This window comes from Jatropha curcas, chromosome 5, assembly GCF_041381405.1.
Source record: "Jatropha curcas cultivar XTBG-Jc1 chromosome 5, XTBG_Jcur_1.0, whole genome shotgun sequence".
In the NCBI taxonomy this organism is placed as follows: Eukaryota; Viridiplantae; Streptophyta; class Magnoliopsida; order Malpighiales; family Euphorbiaceae; genus Jatropha; species Jatropha curcas.
The window spans coordinates 29484826-29499805 of record NC_143155.1 but is presented as its reverse complement, the minus strand read 5'-3'; the positions used below and the strand labels follow the sequence as shown (position 1 = coordinate 29499805).

The 14980-nt window shown below is 32.7% G+C and overlaps 3 protein-coding genes across 4 annotated transcripts; 2 read left to right on the top strand and 1 right to left on the bottom strand.

Annotated features, from left to right (window-relative positions):
- Window positions 1-4082, top strand: AGL6 (AGAMOUS-like 6). Of its 2 annotated transcripts, none has more exons than XM_089721996.1 (8): window positions 1-540; window positions 2205-2280; window positions 2444-2505; window positions 2664-2763; window positions 3287-3328; window positions 3446-3487; window positions 3570-3709; window positions 3791-4082. In XM_089721996.1, the coding sequence occupies exons 1-8, from the start codon at window positions 359-361 to the stop codon at window positions 3879-3881; spliced, it is 735 nt and encodes a 244-aa protein (XP_089578122.1). In that variant the 5' UTR covers window positions 1-358; the 3' UTR covers window positions 3882-4082. The 2 variants fall into 2 exon arrangements, with proteins under 2 accessions (XP_089578122.1, XP_089578123.1); XM_089721997.1 differs by lacking the exon at window positions 1-540 and adding an exon at window positions 1195-1941.
- Window positions 4083-5194: 1112 nt separating this feature from the next.
- LOC105643076 (putative fructokinase-7) lies at window positions 5195-7900 on the top strand. The gene is made up of 7 exons (XM_012228127.4): window positions 5195-5388; window positions 5568-5782; window positions 6029-6241; window positions 6459-6656; window positions 6934-7074; window positions 7313-7429; window positions 7509-7900. Exons 1-7 carry the CDS (start codon window positions 5289-5291, stop codon window positions 7641-7643), a joined length of 1119 nt encoding a protein of 372 aa, XP_012083517.1. The 5' UTR covers window positions 5195-5288; the 3' UTR covers window positions 7644-7900.
- A 79-nt stretch (window positions 7901-7979) lies between these two features.
- AGL20 (AGAMOUS-like 20) lies at window positions 7980-14432 on the bottom strand. Its single transcript, XM_089721223.1, has 9 exons — window positions 13887-14432; window positions 13385-13523; window positions 13102-13294; window positions 9505-9586; window positions 9211-9272; window positions 9028-9127; window positions 8890-8931; window positions 8577-8618; window positions 7980-8323 (listed from the first exon to the last, which is right to left on the bottom strand). Exons 3-9 carry the CDS (start codon window positions 13281-13283, stop codon window positions 8177-8179), a joined length of 657 nt encoding a protein of 218 aa, XP_089577349.1. The 5' UTR covers window positions 13284-13294; window positions 13385-13523; window positions 13887-14432; the 3' UTR covers window positions 7980-8176.
- Window positions 14433-14980: the final 548 nt, after the last annotated feature.

The following is a 14980-nucleotide window of genomic DNA, read 5'->3' as shown; positions in this document are numbered from 1 at the left end:
GCACAGAGAGAAAAGAGAAAGGGTTGCTAAAACTAAAAGGGAAAAGAGAATAAGAAAAAGAAGAGAAATGCTGGGTTTCCATTTTATTGTAAAAGAATATCTAGTGTCCCTCCTTTGTTCCATATCCATTTACCTTAACTTCCACTTCTCACACAGACAAGCAATTATCATCATCACCTCTCCAATTCTCTCTGTTCTCATCAGCTCCATTTTTGTATAACACCAAGTTCCCAGTTCGCAACAAGACACGGTCACAGTATATTTATATAAAACACTTGTTTAGAAATCATCATACCAAAAAATATATATATATTATACCAATCACATATTGAACACAAATTAACAGAGCGATACAAAAATGGGAAGAGGAAGAGTTGAACTGAAGAGGATAGAGAACAAGATCAACCGGCAAGTCACTTTCTCGAAAAGAAGAAATGGGTTGTTGAAGAAAGCTTACGAGCTTTCTGTTCTCTGCGATGCTGAAGTTGCCCTTATTATCTTCTCTAGTCGTGGCAAGCTTTATGAATTTGGTAGTGCTGGGTACGTTTCTTTGACCTGATCCCTCTTACTTGTAGTATTACTCTTCAAAAAGAAAAGAAAAAAAAAAAAAACACAGGAGTTTTGCATTTCTATTGCCTAAAACTTCTCTTTTCTTGATAAATTAACTACTTGCAGAAATCTCACTATGTTTGATGTGCTCTCTTTGAGTGTGTAAGAGCGTTTTATCTTTTTGGTTTCAGATTTCTACTTTAAGCTGGATTTCTTGATATTTGACATCGTTCTTTTCTCTTTTTCTTGCAATGCCATATGCTTTTTTTTTTTTTTTTTTTTTTTTGTTTTAATGACTCAACGCTCCATTGATCTGTACTTGGTTTCTCTCCAGTGCTCTTCTTCTCGATCATCTGACTGATCTGACAAGTCTTTCTCTGTGAAACCTCTAGCTTTATACTCCGGTTGTTGGGCTCCCACGATTTCTTGTGGGCTTTTGGGTTTCAGACATGTATCGATAGATGGATTGAAATTCTGGGTATTTCTGTTGCTTCCCAATGACGGATCGACACGTTTCATCGTCCTTTTCGAAACCCTTTTCTCTCTCTTCTGGGTTCTGGGGTTCTGTTTGATTGAAAAGTGAAGGGATATATAATCTATCTAGACTACCATTTGTTTCTTTCCTTTCACCTGATCAGAAATACCAACTTTGTGTGACTGAAAATCAGCATTTTGTTTTTGTAGAAGTCCAATCACTCATGGAGGTTCTTCTCGGACCTCTGTGCAAGATCTAGGGTTTCCTTTATTTTGGGGTTCTCTTTCTATCTGTAGATAAAAGGTTGCCCTAAACAGTCAGTCCAAAAGGTCTTTTGGGGACTCAGTTCTTTTTCATGTCTTTTAATCCTTTTATCTACTGGTTTTACCAATGCTTTACTCTCTTTTTACTCCATAATCGATTGGAGTGCAAGTGCTTGGCAAATCAACTGTAACCTCATCTTCCATTTTTTTTTTTTTTTGGAGGAAATTTTTATTTTTGGATCTAAAATCTTTTGGACTATTGTTCCTTTCTCTTACTATCTTGGCCTTCCTCACCAGATAACAGACTTTCGATCTTTAGCTTCTTTTTTTTTTTTTCACTACTAGAAGGTCCAGAAAATTTTTTTTATTTAGGTTTTATGTTCCATTCTCTCTCCGCGCATGAATCTTAGATCCATAACATATCGTGATTTTCTTTTTGCACGTAGAGGAATATAGTCTTTAACGGCAGGCATTTATTGCTTAAAATAGCACTGAGCCAGGGAAGTGAATCAGGCGAATCGGTTGTTTTCCATAGTTAAGCATTGGGTTTTCTGCTACATGAAATTTTCCAACTTTTTTTTTTCTGAAAAAGAAAAGTCCTTTCTACATGACATATACGCAACCCAGTGATGAAAGAATCTTCAACCCTATAATGTGAGTTAAAATAATTAAAATTAAAATGTTAACTAAGACATTATGTATGAAATGTTAATCAAATCTTTACAGGTTAAATTATAGTCGGTGTAATTGTATAGCAGTAGTTAGATCTTATTGCTTCTTACTTTTCAGATGTTAGCAAGTTGTTCATTGGGTTTATGATCTGAAATGGAAACTTATTTAGCTAGTATATGTTAAATTATTAGTTGACGCTCTTATATTATGCATTTGACAAACACATTAATAACTTGTATTTACAGAACAACCAAAACCCTCGAGCGGTATCAACGTTGCTGCTTCACTCCCCAAGATAACAGCATTGAACGTGAGACACAGGTTTGTGTTTGGTAAAATCTTGAACTGTACTGTACTGTAATGTACTTTGACGTTTCTTAATGAAACTGGAAGTGTTGTTCTTTAGAAAATGAGTACTCCCTTGAATTGTACAGTAGCAATTTTCAAAATAACCTCTCTTTCTCTTTGGGTTATAATAATGCAGAGCTGGTACCAAGAGGTAGCGAAGTTGAAGGCAAAGTATGAATCTCTTCAACGCACTCAAAGGTTGTAAGACTTGTGATTTTCTTATTATGTATTCCAAGACTACAAATTAATCTCATGTTCATTTTATGTCTAATTCATATAGCTCAGGGAGCCACTGTAATTAAGAATATGGATAAAACACATTTACTAAAAGTGATTCTGTGTTTTATTATAATAAGGCATTTGCTTGGAGAAGATCTTGGCCCGCTGAGCGTCAAGGAACTGCAAAATCTTGAGAAACAACTTGAAGGAGCTCTTGCACTGGCTAGGCAAAGAAAGGTATTCATTTGTTTGTAATATATCACTTGCATTAGAAAGTTTCTTTCATCATATGCACTTCGTTCCTGAATTATCATCATCTTCTAAATTTCATCAAAATTAATGAAATTTCTAATAAATTCCAAATTATGCAAAAACTACAAAAATTTATAAACGTGTGTATATATATGACTAAATAGTAAGTTGGTAACTAATTAATTTTTTGTCTGGTAATTTATTCGAGCATTATAAAATTATTTATTTTAATTTTAGTAGCTCTTGTTAAATTTTTAAATATTTAACAATTTATTATATCGAATAAATATTTTTCAGTTTTATAAAACATATAACGGTAAAGATATTCTATTCCAATATATATATATATATATATATATATATATATATATATATATATTTCAGGAACCAAATAATGATTCGGGGTTTATCCAATTTTCTATCTTCTTTATTTATTCTGTATAATTAAGGAATGCTTCCAGATAAATTAATTAGCTGATATTGATACTTATTTTGTTCTTAACTGCAGACTCAGATTATGATTGAGCAAATGGAAGATCTGCGCAAAAAGGTAAGCAAACTCAAATTAATATATACGTATATCAGTGGCTATATATATATATATATATATATATATATATATATGTTGAGTTTATATGATGGCTTCTGCTCTACTTTAATTTGTCAGGAGCGTCACCTTGGAGACTTAAACAAGCAACTGAAATTTAAGGTTCAGCTTAAACGCAGTTATCATATATGTATATGAATATTAATTAGTTTTTAATAATCTATCACTTGAACATTAATTTCAGCTGGAAGCAGAAGGACAAAGTCTTAAGGCCATCCAAGAAATTTGGAATTCTGGTGCAGCAGATGGAAATGGCAACTTTGGCTTGCACACTTCTCAATCCAACCCCTTGGACTGCGATCCTGGACCTGTCCTACAAATTGGGTATTCCTAATAATCTATCAAACTTTAAGTTCATTATCTTAAAAACAATACTAAATTAGCTAGGTTTTATTATTTAAACAGGTACCGTCACTATGTTCAAGCTGCAGAAGGATCTTCTGTTGGCAGAACTATGGTTAATGAGACTAACTTCATCCAGGGATGGGTCCTTTGAACTCTTCATGATCAGTTTAACCAATATATAATAATAATAATAATAATATATATTTTTGGTTTTTTGTATTGGGATTTATGATGTTTACATGTACATGTAAGACATGAAAAATGCTTACCAGCTAGCCACTTTGTAGTCCTGGATTTATAAGACATTAAATTTTCAGATGTTCCCAATCTAAATAGAATCCTTTTGATCACATATCACATATCTCATTTCTTTTTATGCTGTTAAGAAATGAGATATCCCAAAATACAATCATAATTTGGAAACTTGCTGACCAATAAGGATAAATTTCTTTTAAATTAAAAAAGTAATAAGGATAAATAACTATTTGGTCCCTCAAATTTAGTTATGATTACAATTTCACTCTTCTTGTTGGTAAATACACTGATCAATCCCAAAAATTTAGTTTTGATAAACTTTTTACCACTCAATATCTTTGTCCTTAAATGAGATACTAAATGGTAAGTTAACAGTAAATGTGCTCTATATTAAGCGTGAAGGTTTAAATAGTTAAACATTATTAGTTAACTCTTAAAATAATGTGAATTGAATTCAATAATGCTAAAGTTTAAAGATTATTCAGTATATTTATCAAATAAAATGAAAAAAAATTATAATTATGATAAAATTAGAAGGACTAAATAATTATTTATCCAAGACGATAATAGTACTAAATTTATTATGGATCTCTAATAACGGTGAGTGACGCATTTTAGTGTTTAATCATACAATGCAATGGGCTTCACAACTATGGGCTGCTAGCTTGCTAACTCTCTTTGTACAATATGTACGGATGACTGGAAAAAACATTTTCTGGGGGAAACTTTTCCCTTGTGTTGTGAGAAATTTTTCCCTAGCATGCGACGTGGCATTAAAGGAAACCATGGGACGATAACCATAACCAAATTATAATTGGAGTAAAATATAATTAATCTCTAAATTATATTTACTTTGAATAAGTACGACGCCCTTCCAATTTTATTTCTGTTTACCGTTAGTGAGACATGTTTTTTAAATCTTTTTAGACAATCTTATCTTACTGTCACATTAACGACTTTTTTACTGCTAGTGAGACATATTTTTTGGATAAAAGAATAATTAAAGTCCATTATAGTTATTTCTCGTAGAGTTAAATTTTAATTTAATAATAATTTACTTATCAGTTATATTTTAACCTTGTAATCGGCGAAAACAACATCCACGCATAATGAGGGAGACAGTGGGTGGTCAATACTCCATGGATGATTGATTTCCCGAGATAGAAGATATCGGAGGGAGAAGTCAAGAGATGGGAAAGGAGAAGCAAAAATGTAGGGAGTTTCCGTTTCTTAAGAGTTTATATAATGGAAGCATTTGTGGTGAAAGAATGGAAGTTACAATTCAATTGGCTTTCGGTCCTCTATGGAGGGACTCAAGAGGACAGGTTGTTGCTTCCATGTGAATCTTGAGCGCTCCTTCAGGAAGTTTTCCTCATCGACACTGTCTAAGAGTAGCACCATAAGTATATTCACTTCGTTCTCCAATTTAGTTCTGTATTTATATGTTCTATTAGTTAATTTATTGATTTTCGTTTCTTTTAATGATTATGTTCCCTCTTTATTTATGACCTTTGTAAATTGCAAGTAGATTTTGATATTATTGAATGCTACTTTGCTGTTAACCTGGAGAGCCATTGAATAGGATCATGGAAAAAGCTCAGTTCAAGGAAGGACGCAGCCCAGGGTAAGGAATCGCCAGTTGTCTGCTTTGGGGAGATTCTAATCGACTTCGTGCCAAATGAATCTGGAGTTTCATTAGCAGAATCATCTGGCTTTAAGAAAGCCCCGGGTGGAGCTCCTGCTAATGTTGCTGTTGGAATAGCAAGATTAGGGGGACATTCAGCTTTTATTGGCAAGGTCAATATTTTACTGAACTGAACAATCTGCAGACATTTATTTAGCTGGAAAATCCATAAAAGTTATAACCAGAATGATTTTACACTGATCTAAAAGTTTTATATTTATGTCAATTCTGCCCCATTAAAAAGATATTATGAAATACAGAATATACCTTGGTGGTGCTGTTTATTTTACTCCATTTTAGCCACTCATCTCGAAGTATGGTTATAGATTGAACTTTCAACTTAACCTTCTGCCACTCAGGTGGGGGAGGATGAATTCGGATACATGCTGGCTGATGTTCTCAAGGAAAATAAAGTTGACAATTCTGGCTTGTGTTTTGATCCAAATGCAAGGACTGCTTTGTCATTTGTCACACTGAGACCTGATGGTGAACGTGAATTCATGTTTTACCGCAATCCTAGTGCTGATATGCTTCTAAGTGAAACAGAAATTCATGAAGCTCTAATAAGGAAGGTAAATAAATAATTCTGTGTAAAAGGATCCTGGGTGATTGATTGCCCTAGACTTTTATTCCACAACAATGCTGTCAATTCTCAGAAGCTCTTTGTTTTTCTCATTTGTTACAGATACAATAGATCAGTTGAATCAACTATTTTGGAGTGTCCCAGTTTCCAGCTTTAGTATTACGGCTTGTAGCTGATATGCCATGTCTTTTTTGTTTATTTCCCAGGCAAGTATATTTCACTATGGATCAATTAGTTTGATTGAAGAACCTTGTAAGTCAGCTCATCTTGCTGGCATGGACATTGCTAAGAAGGCTGGTTGTATCCTCTCTTATGACCCGAATTTGAGATTGGCATTGTGGCCATCTGCAGAAGCTGCTCGTAACAGCATCATGGACATATGGAACCAAGCCGACATTATTAAGGTAATAGCTCCACATTTTCAGTTATGAGGAAATGTAAATTTGTGTTTTTGTATTAGAGAGGGAGAGCCTTGGCGCAACAGAAAGGCTGCGCCTTTATGACTTGAAGGATCTACTTCAAGTTATGGAAATAGCATACTTGCAAAAGATGCCAGGGCTAGGCTGCATTTGATAGACGACCCTCCCCTGAGCTTTGCAAAATTTAGGGAGGCTCTTAGGGACACCCTTTACGTTATGTGTGAAACAAATATTAAATGTAGGGCTCATTTGGGACTCACAGGTCAGCGAGGAAGAAGTTAAATTCTTGATTGGAAGTGATGATCCAATTGACAATGAAGTGTTGTTGATGAAGCTTTTCCATTCTAATCTTAAGCTATTGCTTGTTACCGAAGGTTCCGCAGGATGCCGCTATTATACGCAGGTTAGCATCGAGATGTCTGAAAGATGATTTTATCTTTGTTTGGTGCAAAAGTATTTTTAGGCTTTCAAATTCCTTGTTAGGCTTTTAACAGCTTTTATTTGCTTCAAAAGGCCATAACATGGATGCAGGCTCCCTACATTGATGTTGTACATTGTTCAAAGTGGCCAACTTAAATGTTGCTTTTACATTTCACTCTAAGGTATCTTTAATGAAATATATTCTCTGGATTGTCATGCAGATGTTCCAAGGTAGAGTTCCTGGTTTTAAAGTTAATGCAGTTGATACAACTGGTGCTGGTGATGCCTTTATGGCTGGATTTCTGAAAAAATTGGCGGGAGATCCAAGTCTATACAGGGTACAATATAACTTAACATTGCTTCTAGGCTACATGTATGTTTGATATATGCTTATGAAAATTTAAATTTCTATCACAGCATGAAAAGAAGTTGAAAGATGCTCTTCTCTTTGCAAATGCCTGCGGCGCAATCACAGTAACGGAAAAAGGAGCCATTCCTGCTCTACCCACAAAAGAAGCAGTACTTGAAATTTTGTCCAGAGCCAGTACTTAATAAAAGATTAGATGGTCGTCATGCTGCTTTGGCACAAATGTCTCTTAGCATCAGTTGGTTCTTTTAGTCAGGATAAATTGGGCCAATTTACCCTTGCCTGGAGATTCTTCCGTGTTCATGAATTCGTGTGTACGCGACTCTCTTTTTTTGGTTTTTTTTGTCTAATGTGGCTGCATACTTTGTTCCTTGAGTCCCTAGCAGGATCGAAGTTACATTGAATCCCCTTCTGAGAAATAAATTTGTTCTTAGTTTACCAATTTCTTTTAATGCTTCAAATAATTTATAGTACTTATAAATTATAAGATAATTCGTAGGAGAGACAAATAGGAGAAGAAATAGATAAAAATTGAAGTAGCTATATATATTTAATTGTTAAATACATATCAAGATTCAAGTTTCTTCAACATGCTACAGAAATTACATTTACCATACAACAGCCTTTATTATTAATGGTTGAAGCTAGATGTAATATATATATATAGATAGATAGATAGATAGATTGATTGATTAAGAGTGGTTTGGACCACCTTCCATCAATTTCTTGGACGGCAACGCTTATTTCTGGTTTCCGGTAGCCCAATGAAAAGTTCAGTCTCCACATCTGAAACTGGGCTACTTTCTTCACTGGGCATGTTTTGTTCTCCTAACTGTTTAAACCCTTGCAACGGTTGGATCCCACACTAAAGAAATAAAAAATTCAAAAAAAAAAAAAAAAATTGATGGGTACTTGTTAATTTTTATGTGGAAGAAAATTAGTGTCTAGTGGTGTGATTAGGGTGACAAGCCTTGATTAAGCCTTGATCTTTAGGGTCTTATCTAACATTATTTCCCTTTTTTTTTTTTTTTTTTTTTTGACTTCTTCAGCCAAATGACGTTATGTACCCATGAAAAATAATAAACGATTAAAAAAAATATAATTATTCAAATTTTTACCTTTTCCGAGAGTCTTGCATTTTCAGCTGCCAATAGTCTCTCCTGAAAAACATATATATATAATATAAAAATAAACACATACCAAACAAGAGAAGGAAAAGTTCCTAAATAAGTTCTTATCTACTGGGAAACCAAAATCTGGATTCACACAAGAAGAGAAGGCCCACTTTGCTTTGGCTCTGAAAATGGTAGTCTTTTCTCTTTTATGTGTAATCCCAAAATCTTTCAATATGTTCTTCACAATATCTTTGCAAAAATCAGGTTTAAATTATTATAACCAGTTCTTGGCATAAAAACTCAAGTATAAATTTACCTTTTCTTGTAGTCGCTCAATCTGTTCTTTGAAAACCTGATTCTGAATACACGCAAAATTGCAAAAGAAAAGGGCATCTTAGACTATATAATTCCAAAATAAAAGATTTTTAGGCAAACGTGAATGGTTTGGATGAACCTTTCTAGCTCTAATGCTGCTTACACTCCTCCCCAACTGTTGTTCTATCTGCTGTAGTTCTTCAAGAGTGCATAAACCCAGACCTTCACCCAGTAATTTCCTGAGCCATTTCAAATTTAATCTTCTTCCACACATGCTCTAAAACAAGAGTTCAGGCCTAAAGAGAAAGGAAAAAGAAAGTACCTTTTAGCAGTTTCAAGGTGTTCTATTTTCTTAACCATGCTTGCAGCTTCAGTCTTCAGATGCTGCCATTTCATCAAATTCGAGTGAAAATTTATCAGAGGTTACCTCGTAAATCATTTAGAGATACAGAGAGATGAATGCCATAGCATACATGGACGGAGTAAAAGATGCCCTAAACCTAAACCGTACGTTAACTAGAAGGAGCAGGACTTCCTTTAGATAGTTAACATTAATTTGATCATCAGATAAATTGAATTGAGAGGTGAAATGTAAGAGGAAAGTAAAGATTAGAACCTGCATGTTTTCATCAGTTATCTTTTTGGTTACTTGAGTGTCTTTCACATGCTTACGAAAACGTTCAATTGTCCCCTGCATGCTGAAATCCAAAAACAATCCAATCATTACGCAGTAATATATTTTCCATTTTTACCAAAAATGAACTCCTAAAAGAAAAATGCAGACTTATATGGTTCTTCAATTCTTGAAGCAAAAGGAGCAGCAAGAAAGCACAATCAAGTCACCAAATTAGGGAAAATAATGTCTAAAATTGTTATATTATTGTTTCTGTGGGCAAAAATGGGGGCTAAAACCCCTAACTGTCTCATGCAGGTTCAAAGATGAGTATGTAAGTTGACCCGAAAATACTTTTCACTGACAATTTTATGAGTTTAAACCCCTAATTAAATCAATTCAAAAAAGAAAATTGTATATTTTTATAAGGAAGAAAGGAAAAAAAAGAGTATAGGATCAGGCTACTAAAAGGTTAACATAATGTATAGTCAATGCATGAACCCATCATATCATGAGGCTGACCATTTTTACCACAGGACAAAGGAAAAACACTCTGAAAATAGCAAACTCTTAAGTTTCAAAATCCAGGATGTGATTGAAGAGCTGGGCGTCCACTCCCACATGGAAGACAAAAGAAGATTGTTAATTTGAATCCCTTTTATATGTTAGAGAGAGAAATTTTCAACATATGAAGATAACAAAAGGGCATCTATTCAACTATTCATTCAAAATCTCGGCAAGACTTGTTCAGAATAAATAAATCTTATAAAATTTTACAAAATTTATTTCTAAATATATACTTAGACTCTGTTTATTTCTGTGAAATAACTTGCAATAAAATAACTTACTGAAAAATATTTTTATGGAAAACATTTTTCTTGAAAAATATTTTCCAAATGACTTATCTTCCATTGTTTGGTTGTAATATTGAAAATCAGTTAATATATTAAACTCTTTATCTCATAAGACCATAAAAAATATTAATAATAATAGAAATTTCATAATTTAAAAATTTTATTGTTAAATTTGAAAAGAATAAAAAAAATGTAAATTATGAAAGCCACCCGTGGCCGGTGGTAGTGATCGGCGCTAAATGGTAACGGATGGTAATGACTGTGGTGATTAATAAACTAAAAAATAAGAATTTATAAAGTTTGCCAATGTACGAAATATGTTTTACTTTCTCGACAATGGGAAGTTATTTCCTTAAAAAATGACTTAGTTTTTCTTTGACTAGAAAAATATTTTCCATTGACTTATTTTCTTGAACGCTCCAAACAACGGAAAATTATGAAAAATTTTTTCCTGCAAATTATTTTACGAAAACAAACGAAGCCTTAATCATCATTTTTATATCCTATATAATTCCATTTTTGTCATTATTGCTAGGATTTGCAGACGTCTAAACATTTTGTTTATGAAATTTATAACTTAATATATATTTAACTATAAAATAGAAACTATATAGATTGATTTATAAAAGAATTTTATACGGGTTGATATTTTTTAAAAAAAACCCATAATTATTACAATGTGTAATTCATCGTGAGGTGAGTGGGACACATTGGTGATGATGAAAGGGAGCTGTTTCCAAATATCTACTATTTATTTACATTAATATAGATTTAAATATGAATAGCAAAACGGATATAGTTTAAGGATTTATTTTATGTAGTAATTCCTAACTTATTTGAGATTAATGCTTAGTATTTTACTGTACGTGTCAGCAAATTATTACTTCCTCTGTCCCTAGTTGATAGACACAATTTTTATTTCACAAGAATTAAAAAAAAAAATAATTATTTTAGTTAGAAATGTAAATTTCCATATAAATTTTCTATTATACGTCTTACGTTATATGAAATATACTCATTAATTTATTATTGGCTTCAAACTAGAAAAGAGTGCAATTAAGGATATCTATTATTAATCAATTTTACATTAATTGCTACAAGTTTACAGTAACAGTTATCTAAGTAGACTGTTCTTTTGAAAAAATAACATTGTTATTTTTTACAATATATTAACAAATGCTCTATGGTGACTAAAATTACATGAATAGACTATTACCTGCTCAGAAAATTGTTCAAACACTAATGGTTGGCTTTAAGCTGAGGTAAGGGAGAGAATCTAGCTATGGTGATTGAAAAAATTAACAGGAAGTACTATTTAGTATTTGCATGAATCATGTGGAGGGATTGAGGGATTGAAGAGAGAAGAGTTTTTTCTTCTTTTCTTTTTATATTTTTTACAAGTTCAACAAATGCATTTTTATTTTACAATAAACTAAAAAATCCATTTAATTACATTACGTTTAATTACAAATCCAAGCCTAATTTCAAAACCTAGATGTTGCCAAGGTCATTGGAGCTAATAGATTATAAGAAAGTCCTAAAAATCTTTGCATGAATGATATGAAATTAAGAGATTAAATAGACTTTTTCAAGAGTTTTTTCTTTTAAGTTTAAGTATCCAAGTTTTTACAACAAACCGATATGCATCTAATTACATAACATTTCATTCGTACGCTATCAAACAGAGCCTTAAAGTTTAATAGAGTAAGCATTTAGTGGTACATTCATAAAAGAATTTATTAATTTGATTTATTATGTCAAGCTTTTAAAGAATTTACAATGAGTAGGGTAAGTTCATACATTGCTTATAGGAAGAGAGAAAACAAATTTCAAAGAGTTTTATTCTTTTAGAAAAAGAAAAAGAAAAGGAGAATGATAGGAAACAAATTAAAGACAGCATAAAAGATGCCTCGAAGTGGATCTATTTATTCATGATAATTGTAAGATCACAAATGGAAATAGCATTTTCATTTCTTCATTTTTATGGATGAACAAGAAATAATACTGATCTGAGTTCAAATGGTTCTTGTTTAGAGTAAATAAAACAGTTTAAGCATTATGGTTTTGATTTTGCTAGCCTAACCTAATTCTTTTTACCTTTCCGACATAAATAGTCAAATTATGTCAGAAAGCTCGTCAAATCTTTTCTCTCAGTCTCTTTCTCTTCTTCTCTCCTAGCAAGTGTGTCAGAAATTTGTTCTTTTAGTGTTCATCCTTACATTTGTTACCAAAAAACAGTGCTTGTAAACTGTAAATAGTGGCTTTAGTTGCATATATGTACTTGAAAAAACTGGATTTATTTAACCTTATGTATAAAGTTATCCAAATTTAATTAAACCCATGGTCATGATTAACCTTGGGATTACACTAATAACATAAATCAAGAACTTGGCCTCATTAGGCCAGTGTGGAGCTGGTTATATAACAATGGGCTAAAAATAGTGAAATAGTTTCAAATGAGCTTATTATCTTTTAATTCTTTCTCCTAAGTCCTGCACTAAATGCGACAGAAGGATCAGTAATAGAATCTCTAAGATCAAGAAAAGGCTTAAGCTCTGTGCTTGCTTGTATATCTGTGCGTATATAAAAGAGAGAGATATCAAGCATAGTGCAAGAACCACATATAGCCATTGCAGGATTAAGAAGTTAAAATGACATCATTGGTGATTAGAGAATCAAGAATTCCATAACCAAAAAAAAAAAAAAAAAAAAAAAGGGAGCAAATGTAGTATATTCTTTTTATTACCTGGAGCTTGAGAATTCATAGAGTTTGCCTCTTGGAGAGAAGACAATAAGGGCAACCTCAGCATCACAAAGAACTGAGAGCTCAAATGCCTTCTTTAGCAGCCCATTACGGCGTTTGGAGAAAGTAACTTGCCTGCTTGTGGCGTTCTCTATGCGCCTCATTTGAGTCTTTCCTCTCACCATCTTTCTAAAACCTTTTCACAACCAAATGGATTGCTCAGTACGTATATATATTAACCCAAAGAACTCAACTTTACAAAATTTTCTTCAATTCAAAGCCTTACCCAAAAATAGGCTATAGCCAGAAAGACTTTCTCTTTTTTTTTTTTTTTTTTTTTTTTTTTTTTGGGTCTCTCTTAAGGTGAAGAGAGGAAATTAGTTTAGTGAAAAAGTCGGAGATTTTGAAAGCAAAACCCAGGAAACCTGTCACAAAGAAGAGCTTAAAAAATTGATGTAATTCAATTCGAGTTCTTGTGAAGAAGCCAAAGTAAAGATGCAATCAAGTGAAATAAAATTACCAAATAGGTAAAGCTTTTATGGAGAAGAGGAACATAAGCCAAAAAGGGTAGTGGATAAGGAAATCTTAGGATTCCTAACAAAACCCAAAAAACCCAATAAGGTTTTATGGAGAAAAGAATGGGTTTCGATTGATCGAAAGAAAAAAAGGCAAACCACAAGAAATGTTGTTCTTCAAATCCATGTGGGCAATCAAAAGAGAAAGATTTTGTAGGGAAACAAAGAAAAGAAAGGAAAAGTTACTGCTAAAGAGAGATTTGGAAATCTTACCAAATAGGCAAAAAAACCCAGGAAGCCTGTGTTGGAGAGGAGTGCAAACAAACGCTAAAATGGAAGAAAGAGAAAGTAAAATAAATTGGAAAAAAAGAAAATTTTGATTTATTGTGAACAATAAAGACCAGACTATTACAGCAAAGTTACATAACCTATTACTGCACAAAGAGAGAAGGTATCTGTTATTTATGTGCTTGTTGTGATTGATTGATTCTAGGTTCTTTTTCTAGTCACAAACCAAAGCAGCAAGCACCGACATACAGCTACCTTTCCTTATTCATTCATGTCTCTCTCTCTCCCTCACTCATTCTTTGTTTCTTTATCAAAGCTCTTCCAACCAAGCCCAACCATTTAAAGAAACAAATTTTTACCTATTATGATGTTATTGTTTATTACATATATCTATACTTATTCTATGAGAGAAAACCTCATCCGGTCACCCTTGCTTGTTTTGGTAAAATCCACGACAAATACCAAAAAGAGCAAAATTTAGGGAGAAAGGAAACCGTAAAACAAAAAAGAAAAGGGAAAAAAAAGAATTGATGAGAGAGAAACTAACTTAGGTTTCAAGGGGAAGTCCATAAAAGAAGAAAAAGAAAAGAAAAGTTTATTTACTTATTCTTTTTCTTTCTTCTCTGGGTCCTGGTTAAAAGATGCAAGGAAATGAGTAAAGCTATAAGAGATAGAAAAAAAAAAAAATGAGGAAGAGCCATAGTACATAGTTAGAAAGAAGTCTCCATCGTCCGTACAGTTACGTACGCTAAATAACCAATGAGGAAGCGAAAACTCATAGTGTAAATGATCGCTTTTCTGCCAAAACACGAAACAAAAACCACAGCCTCTTCTTCACATGGACATGGGACCAATCGATGGGGTGCCATGCCTTTGTTTGTGGTTTGGTGCGTCAGATATTTTCCATCACACTCACTCTTCTGCATCTCTTATGCTAATATTTTATGTTTTTCTCTTTCTTTATTTGGAAAATATTTAATCTTTTCTTAAACTGTATTTCAACCTAAAATTACTTATTTATGCTTACAAGTTTTGGGTTATTAGTGTAGTTCTTTTGTTTTTGTAAAAAGAAAATTGTT

Coding starts and splice junctions, on each gene's coding strand:
- AGL6 (XM_089721996.1), top strand. CDS start 359: ATGGGAAGAGGAAGAGTTGAACTGAAGAGGATAGAGAACAAGATCAAC. Junction 2,281..2,443: donor GCATTGAACGTGAGACACAG/GTTTGTGTTTGG, acceptor ATAATAATGCAG/AGCTGGTACCAAGAGGTAGC. Junction 2,764..3,286: donor CACTGGCTAGGCAAAGAAAG/GTATTCATTTGT, acceptor TCTTAACTGCAG/ACTCAGATTATGATTGAGCA.
- LOC105643076 (XM_012228127.4), top strand. CDS start 5,289: ATGGAGGGACTCAAGAGGACAGGTTGTTGCTTCCATGTGAATCTTGAG. Junction 5,389..5,567: donor GTCTAAGAGTAGCACCATAA/GTATATTCACTT, acceptor GCCATTGAATAG/GATCATGGAAAAAGCTCAGT. Junction 7,075..7,312: donor GATGCCGCTATTATACGCAG/GTTAGCATCGAG, acceptor ATTGTCATGCAG/ATGTTCCAAGGTAGAGTTCC.
- AGL20 (XM_089721223.1), bottom strand. CDS start 13,283: ATGGTGAGAGGAAAGACTCAAATGAGGCGCATAGAGAACGCCACAAGC. Junction 9,587..13,101: donor TATGAATTCTCAAGCTCCAG/GTAATAAAAAGA, acceptor TTTGGATTTCAG/CATGCAGGGGACAATTGAAC. Junction 9,273..9,504: donor TAACTGATGAAAACATGCAG/GTTCTAATCTTT, acceptor ATGAAATGGCAG/CATCTGAAGACTGAAGCTGC.